We start from the raw sequence: 22,042 nt of genomic DNA on the forward strand, positions 1-22,042 counted from the left end.
GATGATCAGATTGAATGCATTGACATTTAAGCTTGGCATAAAAATCAATGCTCGAGGGCAGATAGCTGTGCCTATAGTTTTCACACCGCTCAAAGTATTTGGTCATTTCCTTCGTTTTATCGACGTGCTCACTGGTCCATGTGTTCACATCCTGTTGAATAGATATTTACATACTGCTGCTGAATTTTAAAAGGCCAGATTTGCTGGAGGGGGTAACAACTGTGAGGGCTTCGTTTTTAGCCTTGGTTTGCATCTCCAGCACCGCACTGACCTAAATTATACACACATCTGTCAATTTTTCCTTGGTACATGATCTCACAGCAGGCGGATGTGCCAGTCTGCCTCAGGAAAGGCCTCCTCAATGTCTTCTCCATTGCATGGTGTGTGCGTGTGTGTTGCTCCTTCCATCCACACTAATAAATCTTCCAGGCATCCTAGAGAATATTCTTAAAAATCAATCTGTGGTGTCAGGCGGGGGAGGCTAACCAAGCCCAGCAGGGCTCCAAGCAGCAGCGGAGTGCAGACGGAGGACCGTAGTCCCTAGTATTTCTCCCCAGAGGACTCATTAGCCCCATCTGAATGACACCCAGCAAGACTGCAGGTGGACAGGCTCACAATGTGACACAATGGCATGCTCATGACAAACACCTGCAGTCCACCAGTGCCCAGATTTCCCTGCAAGCATTGATCTGTTTCCTCCCCCTGCCATGTTTTTTCGGACGCCTGCAGAGACATCACAGGATAATCCGCAACTGAGTCAACAAAACAGTGAGAGGATAATCGATAGTAGATGATAAATATCTGTTTCTCTGCTCTGACAGGTGTATTATTTCCCTGGCGAGCCAGGCAGATTTGGGAAGCAAGCAGTGAAAGTGATTCAGGAAGACTTTTTTTAAAGCTTCTTTCTTGTTTTTAAAGCTAACATGAAAATACACTCGCAATCCATTTTACTTCTGTAATGTGACTTTTCGTGGGATATGCGATGAGGACTGGACATGTGTTAAGCTTATTTTAACGTTTCATTTCTTATTTTCTTCTAGTTTTCGAGGAGCCAGAAGACCCAAGCAATCGCTCCTTTTTCTCTGAAATCATCTCCTCTATTTCTGACGTAAAGTTCAGCCACAGTGGGCGGTACCTGATGACACGTGACTACCTGACAGTGAAGGTCTGGGATCTCAACATGGAGAGCAAACCACTGGAAACCTATCAGGTACGACATTGAGTCATTTCATTGCGTTTAAAAATGCATTAAAGACTAATTGGGCTTTTGATAATGATACTTGTTTTTTTTGGACTTAAAGCACACATGCACATGTATAAATTCATAATCTTTGTATTTCAGGAATCAGGCCATAAACATTGCACTACACATTAAATAAAAAGCTCTACTGAGAACATCCCCTGTCCTGAATCATAAACATCACCTACCTCATCAATCATAGTTGATATCTTACACAGATATCTCTGATTTCTCAAATAGTCATACTTTACTTCATCCCACCAATATGCTAGAAAATCCGACAACACAGGAATTGTTCATAAAGTAATTCAATGGGGTATTTAGGGATCACAATGTCTAAAAAGAGAGGAATTATTAGAGATGCCAAAACCAGTGTTTACTCAAATAAACAATCACCATTTAATTCACCAGGTACATGATTACCTAAGAAGTAAGCTGTGCTCGCTGTACGAGAACGATTGCATCTTCGACAAATTTGAATGTGTTTGGAATGGATCAGACAGGTCAGTGTTTTGCACGTCTGTATTGCATATTTGTTATAATAAACATACGGGTCCAGTTGCGAAAAATAAATAAATGCACAGTTATTCAAAAGCAAAATAATGCTTTAATAATGAATATTGTTGATGTTTCGCTTCGTTCTGTTTCCAGTGTGATTATGACTGGTTCTTACAACAACTTCTTCCGAATGTTCGACCGTAACACGAAGCGTGACGTGACTCTGGAGGCGTCCCGGGAGAACAGCAAGCCTCGGGCGATCCTGAAACCGCGCAAGGTGTGTGTGGGCGGAAAGCGTCGCAAAGATGAAATCAGTGTGGACAGCCTGGACTTTAGCAAGAAAATTCTCCACACTGCCTGGCATCCTTCTGAGAACATCATCGCTGTGGCAGCCACCAATAACCTTTACATATTCCAAGATAAGGTCAACTAGCACAACTGTACCACCTCCTCATAAAAAGAGAGAGAAAGAGGAACAAGACGCTGCAGCTCAGCGGGAGATAGCAAGGTGTCTTGTGTGATGAGAAACAGGAAGTTACCTACGATGCTGGCCATGTGCAAGGATGCTGCAAAGACATTCACAAACAAGTAGCATCCTGCCCTGCACAATCATTCTTCCTCTATTAAGTATCTGCATTTCCTCTTCCTTGAACTTGTTTATTTATCGTATTTATTCATTTCTCTAGTGGAAGGAAATGCCTGACTCTTTAAATCCGGACAGATGTGCATTTTCACTGCAGTGATACGAAGAATTTTTAATAAGGCAAATAGACAGGCCTTCACTGACATCCTGGCATCGGAAGCAAAGGGGTGCCTTTACTAAAAAACAAAACAAAATGGATTTCCATTCCCTTTGAAACACAACGCCCTCCAACTTCCTCCGAAATGTCTGACTGATTCGTAATAGACTTAGAATGTGATCTGCGCTGATTGTAATGTTGAAACAATCTGTGGATGGAATCACAGTCCCTTGCGACCTGATTATTCGTCTTGAAAGGAGCTCTGAAGTAAAAGTCAATCCCACTGGTCATGTTTTGTCATTTCATGTTGTCCTCTTACGTTGATGTATCCATTAATAAGCTGTGGTGCCTTCTTTTCGTATGTGGGTACTTGGGCGGCAGACGGGGCGGAGGGTGGGTGGGTTTTTCGGAAAGGGTGGTATTTGGTTTGTGAAGTGTGAATGTTTTTACAAGAAATGTGAAAAATAGCTTTGTGTAAGAAGGGAAGAGAATTGCAGCGACACGGATTTTCAGTACACAGAATTGAAGTACTTGAATTTTGCATTATACTCCCCACTTTATCTCAGTATGCTCATAACTTTACAGTATACCCTGACCTTTTTTTTTTTTCTTCAGTGCCGTGCTGGGTGAAAAAGTATTATTGCATGCAACATGTCATCTATATTGAGCCAATGAAGAAAATGTCTGTTCCGTACCATCAAATGAAACTGCAACAATCAGACATCCATCTTTTTTTTCATTGTTTCCGCTGCATTCGTCTGAGACTGTTAAAACGTCATCGTTCAGTTGTGTCACTTTGGCCTGAGGATGACAGAAATACCGGTATCATGATGTAGCCTATACGTGACGTGAAGGTTAAATGATATCAGGGAATTTTATTATGTACAAACGAACCAGTAATGTTCTCTTCTGAAAAAAAAAAAAAACTTCAGATGTAAACTTCTTAATGAAACAAAGTTTTATAGCTCAGAATGTATCTACATGCAATTATTTGCCATGCAGTCTTTATGCTTAATGGAATTCGTTGAAAATAAAAAGAAACGAAAATGAAGTTGAAATTAAATTGCATCTGTGTCTTGCTCTTTTTCGCTGAACTTAAACTAGACGATGTCGCCCTCGTGTGGCAGTTAAAGAGACACACACACTGTTTGTGTTACTCTTAAATTCAAAGAATTTAAACGCTGTAATGTCCTCATATCGTTTCTTTCCAAAGGAGATGTTTGACGGAATATTAGGGACTTACAACTTCAACCCACTTCAGTTCACATAAATGTTCAAAATTGCTATTTCTATTAAACTGTTACATTTAAAAGAATACAATAGGCCTACATTGTGCCCTATTTTAAGGATTGTTTAAAGAGTATAGCGCAAGATAGCGAAAGAATAGTGATAACTTTCTTTAATAACAAAATTAACGCTATTATATTATTCATCGTACACTCGTTAACTTGCATACAAATAATTAAAAATGAAATTACACTTATTTGTAAGGGATTACGGCTAGCCATGTAAGTCTCCATACAAAAGCTAATTGAGCTAATTCTTGTTTTAAATTAGCCTGTTATAATTCTCCTAAATTCTTTAAAATTATATGTTTGCTATAGGTGTTGGATAAAAAGACAAATAGCCTAATTCACGTCTAAATACAGTTAAAATACATATAGACTAATGTATAATGCTCATAGTGTGACGACACTTCCCGTTAATGGGACCTATATAACCTATTTATTTTTCATGTTAAAAAAGGTTTACGCTTCAATTCAAATGTACAACAAACCTACCATAAGGGAAAAAAGTAGACTAGTAAAACTATCTCCTATTTAAATATGGCAAACATTATAAAAGGTGTTACCATAACATTAAATGTGGCTAACATAGCGACATTATTACAGCTAGATGAAAACGTCAGTGCTAAAATCTCTAATAAAAATTAATTCACATGCCTACTCCGTATTTCCATTCGCAATCATCAAGCCTTTGTCTTCGGCAGGAAATAAAAAATCCATCATTTCCAGTGACAATAGAAGCAATAAGTGTAACTCGGTGTGTAGCAGTCGGTGCTTAATACCCGAAATCATTTTAATTGGCCTCGGGAGCATCGCGGCAGGCGAAATTAAACGCTGTCAGTCAGCTGGGGACGGCACCTGTCAATCAAAACGTCCGTTATAAAGTCGCTCGGCTTTCGCGCCGTCTAGTCAAAGGCGGGAGAAGAGCGCGGGGACTGATCAATTCCACGCGCGCGGGGTTTACTCGCGTATAAACACCGTTTTGAGAGAACCGAGTCCTCTCTGCACGTATTGCCAAGTTTATTTCCCTTCACCAATCCATCACATCGGAAATGGATAAATTACCTGCTATGAATATCAGCGGCGGGAACAGTTCGGTGGATAGACGCTCATTCCTGGAGAGAAGTGGATATCAGCACCTGGACCACGGAGATCTGAGAGTTTTGATTCCGGTGGTGCTGGGAGTAATCTGCGTCCTGGGTTTCACCGGGAATGTAACGGCTATTGGAGTCCTGATCACCAACGCGCGTAAAAGTAAGCTGTCGTTGATCAACGCACTCATCCTCAACCTCATGCTAGCTGATGGTCTGGTCCTGGCATTTGCTGTTCCCTTCAAAGCCACTGCTTATTCCCGTGCCAGCTGGACCCTGGGATTGTTTGTCTGCAAGACCTGTGACTGGTTCTTGCACTCATGTATGGCTGCAAAAAGCTTTACCGTGGCCATCATGGCCAAAGCTTGCTACAGGTATGTCAGTAACCCCACCAAGCAGGTAAGCATCCGTTCAAAGACTATCCTGGTAGTCCTACTCTTTACTTGGCTCTTGGCGTGTGTGGTCCCCATTCCCCAATGGCTTTTTTCTACCCTGCAAAGAGAAGCAAGTGGAATGATTTGTGTTCAAGCAGTGCCAGCCGATGCCCATGATTTCATGTCCGTGTACGTCAAGGCATACCCTCTCCTGGCCTACTGCACGCCTTTAAGTTTCGCTCTGCTTTATTTTTGGAAAGCATATGGACGATGCCAGCGCAGGTCCAGCAAGACCCAGAACCTACGGACGCAAATCCGATCCCGCAAGCTCACCCTGATGCTGTTCAGCCTGACGGTGGCCATGGCCACCATGTGGCTCCCACAATGGGTGTCCTGGGTTTGGATGCGGCACGCCCTAGAGACCGACGGTGCCTTCCCTCCGGTCCTCTTCACTCTTTCCGCCCAGCTCCTCATGTTCTCAATCTCTCTAGTCAACCCTCTCATAGTTCTTGCCCTCTCCGAGGAGTTCAGAGAAGGTTACATTGACTTGTGGCGAAGGCTCACCCTCCGCAAACAACCGCCAAAACAACACAAGCCAGGACCACACACCCCAACTGCCCCAAAGTCACCCACCCCAAGACCCGAAAGGTCAGCCCACCTCCCTCCACAACGGCCTGGAAGAACAGAAGAGCAAAAGCCTGAGAAGCAACCAGACCAGAGTGAAGGACAGCAAGAGAGCCCGACCAACAAGGATGGAATAGTACTGCAAGATGTAGAGCAGTTCTGGCAAGAGAGGGAGACTGGCTCCCAGACACATGAAAATGACCCTGTGCCCTGGGAACATCAGGATCCCAAGGAAGGAAAACAGTAAGAAAGTTGGAATCTCTGTTCTTTTAAATTTTGTCAACAAAAAAGGATGAAACGACAAACAAAAGATCAGACCTCACCTGAAGTTGGCTCCCCAATTGTGACTAATCATAAGAGTTATGGATTTGTTTTTGTGTTTACCTTCGGAATAAGATAAAAGTGATCAAACTGGCTTGATATGATCTATGAGTATTTTGAAATTACTGTATTATTTGTATTGTATTATGTTGTTAAAAAAACCAAAAACAAAACAATGTATTATATTAAAATGGGTAGCAATTTCACTAAAGAAACCAGTGTGTGGTGATGTCTTGTGCGCACAGGTCCACTAAGACGATAAAAATGCCGAAAAGCTGTGGATAGCTCTCTCCTGCCTATGGTGTTGTTAAAAATAGATGTTGAAATTTTACTTTTATTGATATCTGCAATTTGCCCCGTTTTATTGAGAGTGTTTACACAGATTGAAGTGAAAATGTCTACAGAATGAATATGCTATAAATAAAGTATCTAGGGGATTAAATAGTGTAAAATAAATTTATATATAACCTACCAACCATAAGTTGTTTTTGTTGTTTTTGTGGTCTGCTTTGAGCTGTTCTACATATACTGCACACCCGGGCAAAATGTAAAATCCAGTCACAGAAATAAAAAAAAAAAAGTTGTTTTTATTCAACTTCAACTGTACATAAAGCAAGAAACAAGATCTTTTTTTTAAGAAACATCTGGACAATTAAATTAAACCGTAAGACCAGTTGACATGGCCAACTGCCAGTGTTCATACGGTCAGTCTTAACACATTGTAAACAAACTAATGAATACATATTATCCATATATATATTCATCATCTAGAAACATCTTACATGTTAACCCAACAGTCGGTTAAAAGTACATATACACAGAGAGGCTTTCTTGAATATCCCTGTGGGTGACGAAAGTCACCAAAAATGTTCACAAAACTGGGAGGTTCTCCCAATTTCAGCAAAATCACAGTTTGGAGAAAAAGATGGGATACATGAAACGGAATTTATGTTCGCAATTTGAGATTGCAGAGGCTAGAGCGGAAAAAAAGGACGGCAGGCACCAGGTGGTCATACCTCCAGATGATGTTCAGGACAATTACCCAAACACATGACAGACTCTCTACAATCACCAATGAGCATCTAATGTGGCTTTAACCCTTGAATGGACGGATAAAGAGTTTGTGCAAGAACATGAAAAACCTGGCTCCTTACAGAGATGACCTAAAAACGTATCAAAAAAAACAAAAACCTTCCAGTTGGTCCAAATACTTATTCCGTGTCTTATGCTCAGCTAAACTGATTGGTCATTAACCCATGATGTTCTCAGTCACATGAGCGTGGTGGGCAAGTGGGTATGTACCATTGTCTTTGAAAGGTTTGTCAAAAAACCTTTGAGCTGGAGTGATTTACAATTTCTGCGAGTCTATTATGTGAAAGGTGGTAGTGTAGGCTCAAGGAGTGGAAAAAATATCTTGGAGGTGTGGGTTATCATTTAGTGGAGCGTCGAGCAGGTTCAAAGGCAGTGGGAGGCGGAGGTGGTCCTCTGCGGTCCAGCTCCTCCACATATGCCATGAGGAGTTTGTGTCTCTCTTCTGACATACAGTCCAGAACCAGGTACCTTTTATCCTTTTGCAAGATCTTCTCTATGTCCGACAAGTGCTGTTCTGACTCCTGCATCAACTTGCGTGATCTAGAGACACAAAAAAGGGCATGCATTGAGTCTAAAATTGAACTATAACTATATTAATAGCACAGCTGTTACTGCTTTTGCTGTTGCTATTTTGTATATCTATATAATTGTTTTATATAGGGTACAATTAGGATCTAGAGTTTTATAAATCAAAGATTTGAAGCTTCTCACTTGTAGGTGATAAACTTGGTCTCTTTCAGTAGAGTTCGGAAATCTGCTTTGGCTGTGATGTACTTGTCTTTGATGTAATCCCCAAACTCCCTCTGCCTTTTCTACGGTGAAAATGTGAACAGCAGGAACAAAGACTTAGAACAAAGATATAGCTTTTTGACTACAACACGTTCTTGTTTTTTTTAAAAATCTGTCAAGGGGCAAAGACGGGCCTTACTCTGTCACTGCTGGAAAACTTGATGCATCTTGGATCTTCTTTAATAAGTTTCTTCACTTCCTTCCAAGATGTCATCAAATTGATCTGATGGAGAGGAAGGAATTTGAGATTAATTGACAACCAACAGAGTAACACATATGACCCTAGTAATGGTGTCAGGGCCCTACGCACAGAAGTTGTCTCGTCCAGAAGTTGGCGAAACTGTTCCTTTTTCTTCTTTGCGAGAGCCTCAATGTGCTCATTAAAGAGCCTCTCTTTCTCATCCCTCTCCAGCAGTGAGGATGACTCCCAGCGGTGATCCTTCCTCAGGGTCCGACGTGTTTCTGACCAGTTGGCATCAGATGACTTTACCTGTCACATGCAGAAAGCAATTTTTAATGACAATTTTACATCGTTAGAGTTAAGATTAAGCTTGAAGACTGAGATGTTCAATCTGGCATGATAAAGTCATACCAAAACGTGTATTACCATATCAGACATGAGCGCTTTAAAGTTCTGGACGGCTTCCTCCCTCTTGTGCTGTTCTCTCTCACGGTCAATTTCTTTGGTCTGCTCTGAACGGAATCTCTGCACCATGCGCTCTCTTTCCCTTAGACTGGCCTCTATGCGGGCCTGTTTCTCTAGCTCCTTCTCCTTCTCAGAATTTGGATTCTGCAGGAGCATTAAGATCATTTAACAGAAAAGGTTAAGTTGTCAATACATGTTTTCTTTACATTTTTGTATTGTCAATTATGTAAAAATATGAATTATTTCTAAAGCCTTATATTTTAATGCATTTCTAAAATGGTACTTCTCAATTTGTTGGATTTGGCACCATGTATAGTGTAAAGTGTAAAATTAACCTTGGCAAGACGCTCCACATAGTTCTTAAACAGTTCTTCACGAGCTGCAGAGGTTTCCACAGCCTTGTAGCGAGGGTCAGTCTCCATCTTTTCCTTCACTTTGCTCCATCGCTGCTGACCATCAACATGATAATCTGACAGGAGCTCAAAAAAGTCTTGTTTGACCTTTAAAAATAAACAAACAAACAAAAAACAACAGAAACATAAATCTATAGGGAGTTGGGGCATTAAGTCCTTGCACAGTCTGAAATCTGTGCAAACTGTGGACGCTACTCTGTGTCAGCTAAAAAACACATACGTTTTTTATGCTTTGATTTGAACGGAAACAGCGTGTTATACAGCTGATACAGAACAAGGTACGTAGTTTGCAGCCAGCGGATACTCCCCAATTGTTGAATAAAGTAGTTATTTTTATTTTCTTTGGGTACAAAAAGTACCGTAAATTCTGGACTATAAGCCGCTACTTTTTTCATAGGTTTTGAACCATGCGGCTTATACAAAGGTGCGGCTTGTTTATTTATTTATTTTTTTTTTTAAATAGAGCGGATGCGGCTTATATGCAGGTGCGCTTTATAGTCCAGAATTTACAGTATTCTCGTTGCTTCATAAAGTTAAGGGCACTGCACACAATTTTTGTACCAAATTTTAATGTATGTTGAAAAATTAATTTGACCTTTGTGTGTGTGTGTATATATATGTTACGAAGATGGTTTTATATGTTTGCTAAGACCTGACAGGATGAACTCTCCCTTTAATGGTTTATAGTTTTAAAGCACAAGAAAGGGAATCCATGAAGTTTCAACATAGTCACCAAATAATATGAAGCTGACATGTTTACATGTTAACAATGTAGATCTTGGCTGCTGGATGATGGTTCAAATCTCACGTGCAATTACTCACTGCCCACCACTACTGCACATTTGAGCAAAGGCAAGTTAAATTAGTCACTTATATTGTTGGATTCTATGACAATGTTTCTTCACTTCTGAACTATACATTTGCAGTAACATACTGTACGTCTAAATCCACGTTAACGAGTCACTACTGCCAATGGCCACTGCAAGCGTTTAAAAATGTGGCTGAAACGCCTGAACATTGTTAATATGTTTTGATTATCACTGAATTAGATGGGCATCCTCTGGCGAACCCCACCTGGTGAACACTCCCTCCTAACCTATGGCCCCCCCACAAAGGTGACATTTCGCTGGCATTAATGTTTGATTGCTGACCTTTAGCTGCCAAAGCCAATCAGCCCAGACGCTCTGCACTTAACCCTAGCCACAAAGACAGCAAGTGTGCGGACCAAACACCAGGGCAGATTACAGCTCATGAACAACTAACAGACAGTCACAAGTCTCTCTGTCTCAGTCTACAAGTATATTCGTCTGTAAAGAGGTAGTGTATTTCATGACAATGAATGTAAAGCATTTTAAGAAGTCACCAATAGATATCCAGTGTATAATAATGTCTGGGTAGGGGGTCCTGGTTCTTCTGTGTGCACCCATTGAGCAGTTGCTGCTATTGTATTAAATGTCAGTTAAATAACAAGCACCACTTCCGAAAGTTTAATAGGACTGACATCTTTACTTGGGGTAAAATAAGGTAACAACTCTTTATAAACTTATTTTCCTCACCTTTTCTCCGCGATTCTTTGAGTTCTCTTTCTCCTTCTTTCTGAAGGCTGTCATGTATTCATTAAAAATGGCTTCTCTGTCTTTCATCTTTTCAACAGCCTTAAAGCGTGAATCCTTGGCGTGTTTGGCAGCAAACTCACTGAATGTTGTTCTGTGAAGACAGCAAATTCCTTGTCGTTAGATTATGCATTTAGCATATTTACATTCTCTCAAAGTCTTTTTTTTCTATCCACTACCTATACATCTTACAGATTTTTTTCTTGGCACAGTCACCAATTTCTCAACAAGGTCTTTAGGATATGTTGCTTTGCCCAAGTTGCTTTGAAATATCATAGCTTTTAAAAAGAACTTCAGAAATAAAAAGTATGTACCAGGGAGGTACACGTACTGTAGAATAAAGTGCTACAAATAAAGCATGTCATTAAAAATTGAGCATATCAGGTTACCATTGAATTAGTGGCGCCAATCAGTGAAATATTTTAATACAATTAATTACACTGCTGTTGAAAAGTTTAGGGTCATCAAGATTTCTTTTAAATAAATTAAATTGTATCATTGTATTAAATGGATCAGAGACATTTAAAGATTTCTATATCAACTTGGAAAAAAAAATATTTTCTGCTATATTTCAGTTATTTTCATTAATTACTCAGACATGTTAATATCTGTTAACAGTGTAATGTTTTTGAATTAACTGAATTAGTGGTCTGTTACAGCAGACAAAAACATTAAATAAAAAAAAAACTTAGAGGTTGTTCATGCAGTATATGTGGGTTTTTTTTGTTTTGTTTTTTATAAACTGTCAGCATGCAGAGATAGATGGCCATAGATCTGCACATTTTTCAAGGCACGTTTCAACCTACTTGATTTATTTCTGATAAACGTATTTAAGCCAGTCAACACCAGCATTAACAATCAGAACTGATTCATTACTGATTTAAGCGTTTACCTGACACCCAGTTTAGCTTCCTCCATCATTTTCCTGAAGTCATCTTTGACCTGCATGATTTTATTCTTCTTCTCTTTCCTCTCCTCCTCAGCACGTGTCTTCACATACTGATCAAACACCTGCAGAGTGGACAGTGCCGTGAGATGAGTGGGCACATTGACACTGTATTTGGAGACTGATATCAACTTGTTAGACATGGTAGAGACATGATACCCTGTGTGTGTGTGTGTGTGTGTGTGTGTACCTGTTTTCTCTCTTTGGGATTAAGCAGCAGATAACGTGGATCAAATACAATCTTATGAAGCTCCTTCTCCCATGTAGAGAATGCAGAAACCTGTTTAAAAAAAATAAATAAAGATGTTAAGAGATGGATAAAGAGAGTCACAGAGCCATTTCAACCCCCCTTCCTCTTAATTAGGGCCATTATAACGAGAAGAGAGTGTTTGGTAGGTGAGCCCCTCTGAGCGTGTCCCCCTCCTGTGGCGCTGGAGTCAGGGTGTGTGAGCCCACTGCTTTTCATCCTCCATCCCACCATCCCTAATGAATGACACACACCAACAGGTGGTCCTCAGCTTCTATCTCTCAGTCTCCAACTCTTTCTTTTCCCACCATGCTAATTGGCGCAACGAGAGAGGTGTAATTAGATGGGGATGAACAGCAGCTCGTCTGCTCGACTGTATGCTGCTGTACGGCACCTCTCAGACATGTGGGGGTCCGAGGATGAGGAGGAGGACGGAGGAAGGGGTCTTGCCTTGATGATGAGACCCTTTGACTGCAAATGTGCCTTTCATCTTTGGCATTGGACGGCATGGCAAAGGGCAGATAGTGCTCTACTACAGACTTGAAGGGATCTCCATCACATAAGCGACATATGCGTTTATCCATATTTCATAGTAGAAACATCAAATCTGTTGCCAAGAGGGGGGGAGATGTGAGACTCCACTGATCAGTGGCTCTTTGATCACCTGAAAATGTCAGGTGAGTATTTTAATGAGAAGCGTAGCTTAAACAAATGATGGGTTTAACCTTTCAGACCAGAAAATAAATATATAAACTGCACTGCAGGAACATGCCAAGCAAAATCTCTCTGCCATTTTGTTATGAAATAAACAGTCTGATTTTGTGTTGACTTTGTAATTAGCACATAAGCACATTACATAAGTATATTAACTACTAACTAGAAAACCTGAGGAATAAATATAGTGCTGTCTTGACATCATCATTCAAAGCAAATTAGTTTCTCTGTCAGACAATTCAAAGAGTACTAATTAAAATACACAAAAACAGACATACACTTTCTCTCAAATGTTTGGGGTCAGTAAGATCTTTTTATTATTATTTATTTTATTCTTTTGCAATGAATTGATTAAAAAAAGTGTTTAAAAACCAAATGAAAAAAATCTAACAGAAAACAGTTTTCCTAATTGTAATATTTTACTTTATTCCTTTGATGGCAAATATGAAATTTCAGCAGTCATTTCTCAAGATTTTAGTGTCACATGACTTTTTAGAAATCCTTTATCTGATATGGCACCAAATCAAAACATTTATTATCATTAAGGAGTCATGACATGAACTGAGAAATCTAAATTCCCTTGATCGCTTGATATACATGAGGTCATTGTACTATAAAAGAACTTGTAAGTTTCCAAACTCAAAACCATCTCATTAGTCTAAAAACAGCTTATATTAAAGCCAGACGGCCAAAACGACAGCTTGCAGAATGTTCTACTCTGTGATGTAAAAATATGAAAGCACCACCTCCACAGATGATCAACATCTGCTTGTACATCATTGCCTGTTTAGTGCAAATAATGAGAGAGCAAATGAAGGGCTATGTAAAATAAAGATGCTCCAAAAACAAGTCACTTTCCTCCTCATCCTAATGTTCGGTAAAAAAATCAAAATCAAATCAAAAATAGCTTACTTATGATACTTATGATGTTTTTGGATATAATAATTTTAATAACAAGTGGACCTCAGAAAAAACATAAAAATAAAAAAGGCAGTTTATGACTCCTTTAATGTTGAAAACAGTTGCTTAATATTTGAGAAAACCATAATTTTTTTTCAATACTTCAGATGAACAAAGCATTGATTTAAAATAGAAATATTCTGTATTAATTTAACACGTCTTTGCTGAATAACTGCTCATTTAAAAAATATATATCTTTTGCAAGGTAGTTTGTGCGTGTATGAATCTATTTACTTATTAAACAATTGCCTTACCCCTCGCTCAAGCAGCATGTCTTTAAACTGACTCATCCGAGCTTCCTGAGGTACCACGGCTCTCTCGCGTGCTGCCTTCAGCTCTGCCTCCATAGCTGCCTCCTTTTCTGTATCGGCCTCCTTCTTCTCCTCTATCCTAATGCACAAGACACGAGGCTAAGCTTAAACCAGCCTATTTACATCCAAGTATAAAAACGCACAAGATACAAATGTCTTTGACGTCCTTCATATAAAATAAAGATGCTCCAAGCTGTGGCTTCTTGTATTGCCTTCCTTCTGATCCCAATGTTAGTAGATGAACTTTTAATCTTTTTTAACAAAGTACCAGATCGTGTCAGTAACAGAAGTTTAAATCTATTTACATCAATTCCAAACTTTAATTATAAAAACGCACAAGATAACAAAAAAATGTCTTTGACTTTCTTTCCAATAGAATAAAGACAGCCTACAATATCATAATTTGCTGTCATTTTTAACTGTTCAGATTGAATTTATTCTGGCATCCAAAAATGAGTGAAAAGTAAGAAAATTTATATATTTTATACTTTCATTTAATTTGCATTTGACTGTGTAAACTGTTCACATGCTGGAAGATAGTATATTTTTATTTTAACTTGCTCTGAGAATTCTGAAAATAACTTTTTACTTTCTTAATACAGCTTTAGGAAAAATTCTCACTTTCGTCTCTTTGCCTTGCTGGGTTCATCATCAGGTGTGTCTTCTGCTACAGCAAACTCCTGCTCCTCTTTAGCTAGCACTGTGTCCCAGGAAACACAAACACACAACAGACGGTTTGGACAGTTATTAACAATCTGTTGAAGGTCTGACATGGATAGAGAATGCTTCATGCTCACAGCTGACATGCATTCCACACTTTTAGAACAGTATAAAAATCGACAAATTTAGAACAATATAAAAACATTACAGATTTGTTCTTATTGCAGGGCTCCAGGTTGCACCTAAAGTAGCTACATTTGTGATCAGAAATATTCATTTGCAAGTTATCTCTTGAATGAGATCGCCACTGGCATCAACGTAAATGTACACGCTATGATTTAGAAAAAGAACAACTAGGAGACATAATGCAGATGCTGTAAAAGTTGGACAGACTTACGGTATACACATGGCAGGATGACTACAAGTACTCTACCAGTCAAAAGTTTTTGAACAGTAAGATTCATGTTTTATAAAGTCTCTTCTGCTCACCAAGGCTTTGTTTATTTGATCCAAAGTACAGGAAAAACCTTACATTTTTATTTTCTTTGATGAATAGAAAGTTCAGAGGAACAACATTTATCTCATCCAGATATCATTTGTGACATTATAAAAGTCTTTATCATTACTTTATGAATTGAAAGTATCCTAAGTAAAAGTATTAATTTCTATAATTTCCTCTGCCCCAAAAATGTTGCGGTATAATGTTACAAAAACATTTAATTTGAGATAAATGCTGATCTTTTGGATGTTTCTATTTAAAGAATTGTGAAAAAAAAACTCAATTGTTTTATATATTGATAGTAATAGTAAAAAAAATGTTTCTTGAAATGCAAATCAGCATATTATTATAGAAAAATGTCATGAATCATCACAATCATGTGATTGTAGTAATAGTGCTGAAAATTTAGGGTATATTCACACCTGTCTTGTTTTGTACGGTTCAAATGTACAATATTAATATAATCCAACCTTGATCTGACCAATAGCAAAAAGTCCAACTCCTGTGCACTGACGCTCTCAGGACGCCATGTAGCTATGAGAGCATGCTCTCTTCGTTGTAGTAGATTATAACAAAACAATTTGTAAAATAACTATAAAAAAAACTCTCCATGACTAGGCTGTTTTCAAACTGCTTTAGAATTTTGGTTCAATTAATGGATGACCTGGATGTGGTTTTGTTGACAATTTCTGATTCAAAAAAAGCGTGTGAAAGCGAACTGCACCAAAAAAAAAAAAAAAAAAACATAGTATTTGGTCCGGACCAAAGCAAATGAACTAGCAGACTAGTTTTGATCACAGGAAAATATATTAAAAATATATTTAAATAGAATGCATTTATTTTAAAAGATTTCACAATTTTGCTACATTTTGGATCAGATAACAGTTTTTTTTTTTTTTTTTTTTTTTTTACACTGGAAGTACGTTTAAAATTCAAATGAAAAAAAAAAAAATACTACATTGCACATGGTTTGGATACAGCATTATTCAATCCTTTCTAAATATTTGTTGAAAAGTACATACGAGAAGTATTAAATGCAACAGATGCATTTCTATGGAGATGAATTTTACCCAATTTGTTGCTGTTGTCATGGCCTCTTTTGTGGGGAGGTTCCTGAATGGCTTTATCAACATCAACCCGTCCCACCAGCTCCTCCGGCCGCTCCCACATGGACAGGCGAGTGGTTGGGTTATAAAAGAACACTCGCTCATCACCAGTCCACACCACACACCTGACACATACATACAAGCATTGCAAACAGGTAAATCCAATACAAAAAGCAACATTCAAAACCTCCAAATAGTTTTTACACTTTATTTATAAATCAATTATTTGATCTGATTTGTGCAGATCAAATGAATCCGTGTAAACAGCAGTTGCCTACCATGGTGTGCCAGGGATAGGTGTGGTTGCAACCGGCTTTGCCTTTTTCGCTGCCTTCTGCTCCTCGGTCATCTCTTCCTCCTTTAGCTCCTAGGAATAACACAAATATGATGTCGGTTATGAAGCGGTCGTTTGTGCACAACAATTTCGAAAAACTAGATGAACTACCAACCTCTCTCTTCTCTTTTGGTGGATCAATTTTTGGGCTTCCATCTTCCATGTCCATGATTTCAGCATCAATCATGTCAAGGGCTGCATCCTTGATCCTCTCGCTCTCTTTTTCTATCATGGAGACATGGAGAAGTACTGTAAAATCAGGAAATATTGAAGACAGCTGAAAAACTAAATTAATGGTTTCTAGTCAGTATTATAATCAATGAACATATTACAATAATTAATTATAATACTGCCTATAAATAAGGTGTTATAATCGTCTTAGGAAACATTTCAGCACCCATCTTAAACTGTAACATTAAAAAAAACTAACAGAATTAGCTCAATACCACAATTAGCACAATAAACAATTATTAATATTTCATTAACTTTTTATAATTTTTTTTTTTTTTTTTTTTTTTTTTTGCAAGTCACACCAAGGGTAACTGCCCTTGTCTCCAAGTTTCTAACCTGTCTCTTTGAGTTCTTCTGGTTTGTCCCAAGTGGTCTCCTGTGTGTGTTTATTGTAGTAGTAGGACTTTCCTTCTGGGGTTTTAAACTCAGTCCATTCAGATGTACCCATAGCTCCAGGAAGTCCTGAGGGCCCAGCCATTGCCATTTGAGGAGGCATCATGGGTACCAAAGGTGGTGCCATGCCAGGGAGCATACCTTGATATAACATACACAAAATCAAAACCGGTTCAAGACAGGTACTTCTTCTCTCACATAAAAATAATGATGGAATAATAATTTTACGGAATTATATTAGTCACACAGAGAATTACAATGCAATATGAAAAAAATTCAGAATTTCTACCAGCAGAAAAAAAAAACACATTGTAAAATCTTTGTTGGATGATTTAACTACAGCACAAAACATCATAAAAACCTAAACATTCAATTAAACATGGGACTAATGCATGCAAAGACAATAGCACCACAATATCACATTAAAAACAGTAGAAAAAAGGGACACAAGGTAGGAACACAGTTACGACAAATTACAACAGTGTGTTATTTGAATTTCTATTGCAGTTGATTATCTGGGTTACTGCCTACAACTCAACTGTTACAAGTTTTCAGTGGGGAAAAAGACAGATCTATTTTAAGCAAAATGTTAAGTCAAAATAACAAAAAGTGAAGTGAGCCAGCCTATGTCTCATTTGTAAGAAACAGGGGCCTCTAATTGGAAATGATTACATTGAAAAAAAGCATAAAGGTGCACAACATTTACTAACATGCCATAACGGGGAAGGGAATTACCGTTTTTGGTAGGAGAGATAGTCTTTACATAGGGACAGCTGACTATCTGCATCATTGCTACACCTGAAAGAGCGTATAAGCAAGCAAAGAGTGTTGGAAAAGACACAAACATACGTCAGCTACTGCTTCCAGGTGTAAGGAAATTAAAAACTACATCAATTACACTACAGTATTCTCCTACAGTGCTAGCTGATCTATATATAACTGAAAAAAGGCAATAATGTTGCTTGACAACAAGTGCACGTGAAAATGGCGGATTACTGCCATCTATAGAACACTGAATGTCATTTCTGCAACACCACCACATTAATGCAGCAGTTAACACTGCATTTATCACTTAATATATTACAATAAAGCTTGCTTTGCTTTCTGGAATCATGCTCCGTCACACCATTTCATTACAGATGTTTGGTAACTAAGCAGTGAAGAAAAACAAGGGCATCTTTTAAAGCCTACAGGTTCCAGTCAAACTACAGACATGCATTGGATATTGTGAAAAAGACAGAAAGACAAGGAACAGAGGAGAGAAAGGCAGTCGCATACTAGAGCAGTAGAATTCTTAACGCGGGCGGTACAGATGACTCAAGTTCAAAGGTCAAACATACCGGGCAGTGGAATGGGCATGCCAGGCAGGGGCACTCTGAAGGGTGGCACCATAACAGGAGGGAAGCCTGGCATTGGAGCAGCGGGCTGTGGCACAGTATGGGGCAATGCCACCGAGAGAGGTGGCGGTCCTGTAGTCATGGCCACTGTAACCGTTGGAGGATTGACAGCTGCTATTGGGGTTGCCATTGCACTGGGGGTTGGGGATGTGGTTACAACTGATGGCATCTCCACGACATCATGGGCTACAGGTCATACAATTGGGTATAGAATAAACAGTGATTAACTTCTGGCACCCACACAAAATAAACAAATAGCAAACAACAACCCAAAACAACATCTGAAACATTCAGACAAAATAAACACTCAGAGAAAAAAAAAAAAAAAAAAAAAAGGGTTAACAATAATTAAGCCCACTTCTGGGAGAGCAAAAAAAAAGGGGGAACAAAAACTTCTGCAGAATGTCTTTCTAATATGACTTTTGACACCCCACCCAAAATAGATAAAATATAGGGAACAAATATTTTTTTCCCCAGATGAGTGTAAAACAACAACCAACACACAAACAAAAAAAACAAGGAACAAACATAATCCCAGAATGTATTTCTGACTGAAAACAACATTTGTTTTGTTTTTTTGTTTAGGTATAATGCCATTATTTTTATGGCAAGAAATATTCTAACTGAATTATATCATGTTTTTATAAAAAACATGTTTTTTTTTTTTTTTTTACTCAAACTGTATTTGGCTTAACTCTGTTAAAAATCTCTTCAAAAGAGTTACCTGGATAATAAAATTTCCTCAATGTGTTAAAATCAGCACAGTCCAGAAAAATATGCTTAATAGATAAAAGGTATTTCCCTTAGTATTTACAGTAGTATACACATCTTACACCCAGACTAAATAAATAAAGAAATGGGTAACAAACATTGAGGTCAATTCCTGATCCAAAACTATTTCTGACACTTACAAAAATCAAAAATAAAATAAATGGGAACAAAAACATCTCCAGAATGTTTCTGATGTCAACTTCTGACACCCAAACAGTCCAAGAGCCCACATCAATCAGGGTGCTCCACCAGACATTTAAAAAAAAAAAAAAGTAGGCAAACCATAGCTCCAATACTAGAAGATTATTTAATTATGTTCTCTCACTGTGATGCATTGTAATAAGGCACCTAAGTAATAATGAAACGCAAACAGATGAGGAGATGAGATCAAGCTGTTTGCACTGTAAGGAAAGCAAATATTTGTATTATCATCTAATCATACCAAGCAAGAAGTGTAACAACCAGACAAAACAAATAAATGCAAATATGGGGAACGAAAAGATTTTTTCTGACCCAAAACAACACAGAGACAAAATGAACAAACACACTTATGGGGAATGAAACGAGCATCCAGAATGCTATTTCTAACCCAAAAAGCTTATAAATTATAGGTCAACAGAGGAAACCTGAAGCTGTTGCTGAGAAGTCTCATTGGAATGACATTCACCTGACACAGGTGTTGGGAGGAGAGGTGAGGCTGCGGTGATGCTGGGAGAAGATGTGGAGCTCATGCCCGTGGAGGGGCTCTGGGAGGTGTGTGTGGTTGTAGTGCTGTTGACCGCAGCTGGGATGCTGACAGATGGACCAGGACCAGGACCGCTGACCGCTGCCACCGCCTGGCTCAGCATCATTGGACCCAGATCAGCCTGCTGGATCACCTTCACTCCTTCAGGCTTCGTCCAGGATGACTCCCTTGTACGTGCGTTGTAATAATACACCTAAATAATAAGGAAATGCAAACAGATGAGCTCGTGAGATCAAGCTGTTTGCACTGTAAAGAAAGCAAATATTTACGTTGTCATCTAATTGCATCAAGCAAGAAGTGCAACAATGCACGGTGTACAACGCAAGGTGAACTTCAGAAAAACACAGTATGCAATGGATTATGTTTTTATGTCTTATACAAAAAAAAAGAATGCAATGCGTTTTCAACTGCCTGTGCAGTATATTTATGAAAACATAATTTCATAGTATGAAATTGTATAATATACACTAGTGACTAAAGTTAGGTTTTTCTGAAGAAAACAGTACTTTCGTTTAGAAGAGATTCATTAAATAGTTTGTAAGTGACAGTAAAAACATTTATAATATTACAAATGTTTTTTTCAATTCCAACTGAAGTAGTTCCTTTGCACACTGCATTCAAAGAATTCCAAAAAACCCAATGCAATGTGAACGCTCCATGTGAAGTGACATGAACATAACAAAAAACAAAAAACACATTGCCGTAAGTAACCAGCTAGGCTTTCAATCCACAAAGAATCAGAAGACTTACCTTTCCCTCAGGACTCTTGTTCTCCACCCAGATCTCTTCTGCAGAGGGCAGGGAAGGAGGAGGGGGGGCTGGTGAAGGGGAGGCTGTAGGTGGTATTCCTGGAGGGAAAATCATGCCAGGTGGAGGCGGCATGGATCCTCCGGGAGGAGGCATAAACGGGGGTCTCTTAAAGTGAAGAGGAAGTCACAGGCGTCAATGAAACATTCCTAACCTCTTCTTTAATCGCCAAATAAAACAAAGTTGAGGAATCACATAATAAATGGCATCTGATGTAATACTCATACCTGTAAAGGTGGGGCACCCATGGGAGGGGGCACACTGGGGTCAAAGGGAATGCGTCCGAAGGGCGGCCGGGCAGGAGGTGGAGGTCCCCTCATCATAGGAAAGGGAGGCACGGGGGTGCTCAGTAAAGGCTGCCTGCGGGTGGAGGGGTTGGCGGGTGGAGGGGCAGCGGCAGGAAAACGGAGGGCTGGCTGCTGAGCCATGCTTTTGGAGCGAAAACAAACTTATTAACCAACAGCGTCCGTACAGCACACAACGACTGCTGCAGAAAGTCACCAAATAGCAAAACAACACAGCATAACTCAATCCTCCGAAGCATAACGCCCAATAAACTTTCCTGAGATTTCACACTAGACTTTATATGTCGCAGTTATGTCTAAAAACCTGAAGTGTAACTTGAAGCGCGCTAAAAACTCAGCACATAACGATGTAAAAACATTCAGCCGTGTGCTGTTGTGATGCTTTCATTGTCCACGAACCGACAGGCCACACGAGGCTTAAAATAGATTCAAGTTGGCCACATGCGAAACGTTATTAAGCGTACTGATAAAGAAAAACTAAAGCTAACTACAGTTGGTCGCTTGTGTTAGGCGGTGTAAGAAAAATAATTCAAAATCCACACCTGTTAGCGGCCAGGCCAATGCCTTCTGCCTCTGTGTGCTCCGCCATAACGGGAATAAGATACAACAAAAGTCCCCTCGACGCATTTCCGGTGAAGTCTGGTGTGCAGCCGTCGTATGGTTTTATCAAATTATTTACACGTAGAAAAATACCTTTTAATTTCACACAGTTTCGAATTATCAATATTTCAGAATTGGTCCTAAATATATTTTTCCAAACTGATTTCATCAGGGCATTGACAAGGGGGCTGTAATCAATATATTTTGTGTCAAATAGGTTATAGGACTCCCTAAAATATAAAACTTATCATTTTTGCTTGTGTTAGTAAAATCCCGGTTGTTGGGTTAA

At 39.0% G+C, this 22,042-nt stretch overlaps 3 protein-coding genes across 9 annotated transcripts in view; 2 read left to right on the plus strand and 1 right to left on the minus strand.

The window, feature by feature from the left end:
- The window catches only part of ppp2r2ba (protein phosphatase 2, regulatory subunit B, beta a), a 52,852-nt gene extending 49,311 nt beyond the window's left edge, over nucleotides 1-3,541 (plus strand). For all 3 annotated transcript variants that reach the window (XM_043257876.1, XM_043257877.1, XM_043257878.1), the window contains exons 7-9: nucleotides 1,041-1,210; nucleotides 1,652-1,743; nucleotides 1,892-3,541. In XM_043257876.1, coding sequence (XP_043113811.1) covers nucleotides 1,041-1,210; nucleotides 1,652-1,743; nucleotides 1,892-2,171 — 542 coding nt within the window. In that variant the 3' untranslated portion in view covers nucleotides 2,172-3,541. The remainder of the gene's footprint in view (nucleotides 1-1,040; nucleotides 1,211-1,651; nucleotides 1,744-1,891) is intronic.
- Nucleotides 3,542-4,686: 1,145 nt separating this feature from the next.
- On the plus strand, nucleotides 4,687-6,650 carry gpr151 (G protein-coupled receptor 151). The gene has a single exon (XM_043257730.1). It carries the CDS (start codon nucleotides 4,817-4,819, stop codon nucleotides 6,098-6,100), a length of 1,284 nt encoding a protein of 427 aa, XP_043113665.1. The 5' UTR covers nucleotides 4,687-4,816; the 3' UTR covers nucleotides 6,101-6,650.
- A 91-nt stretch (nucleotides 6,651-6,741) lies between these two features.
- Nucleotides 6,742-21,775, minus strand: tcerg1a (transcription elongation regulator 1a (CA150)). 5 transcript variants are annotated; one of them, XM_043257727.1, is made up of 21 exons: nucleotides 21,696-21,775; nucleotides 21,076-21,277; nucleotides 20,792-20,956; nucleotides 19,964-20,234; nucleotides 18,469-18,711; nucleotides 17,864-17,926; nucleotides 17,072-17,269; nucleotides 16,620-16,729; nucleotides 16,449-16,537; nucleotides 16,135-16,295; nucleotides 14,527-14,605; nucleotides 13,849-13,984; nucleotides 11,864-11,953; nucleotides 11,620-11,738; nucleotides 10,671-10,821; nucleotides 9,037-9,201; nucleotides 8,663-8,845; nucleotides 8,366-8,545; nucleotides 8,195-8,278; nucleotides 7,978-8,078; nucleotides 6,742-7,806 (listed from the first exon to the last, which is right to left on the minus strand). In XM_043257727.1, exons 1-21 carry the CDS (start codon nucleotides 21,740-21,742, stop codon nucleotides 7,605-7,607), a joined length of 3,039 nt encoding a protein of 1,012 aa, XP_043113662.1. In that variant the 5' UTR covers nucleotides 21,743-21,775; the 3' UTR covers nucleotides 6,742-7,604. The 5 variants fall into 5 exon arrangements, with proteins under 5 accessions (XP_043113662.1, XP_043113661.1, XP_043113664.1 ...); XM_043257726.1 differs by having other exon boundaries at nucleotides 16,620-16,753; XM_043257729.1 differs by lacking the exon at nucleotides 17,864-17,926.
- Nucleotides 21,776-22,042: the final 267 nt, after the last annotated feature.

The sequence above is a fragment of the Puntigrus tetrazona genome, chromosome 14 (assembly GCF_018831695.1).
Source record: "Puntigrus tetrazona isolate hp1 chromosome 14, ASM1883169v1, whole genome shotgun sequence".
Taxonomy (NCBI): domain Eukaryota; kingdom Metazoa; phylum Chordata; class Actinopteri; order Cypriniformes; family Cyprinidae; genus Puntigrus; species Puntigrus tetrazona.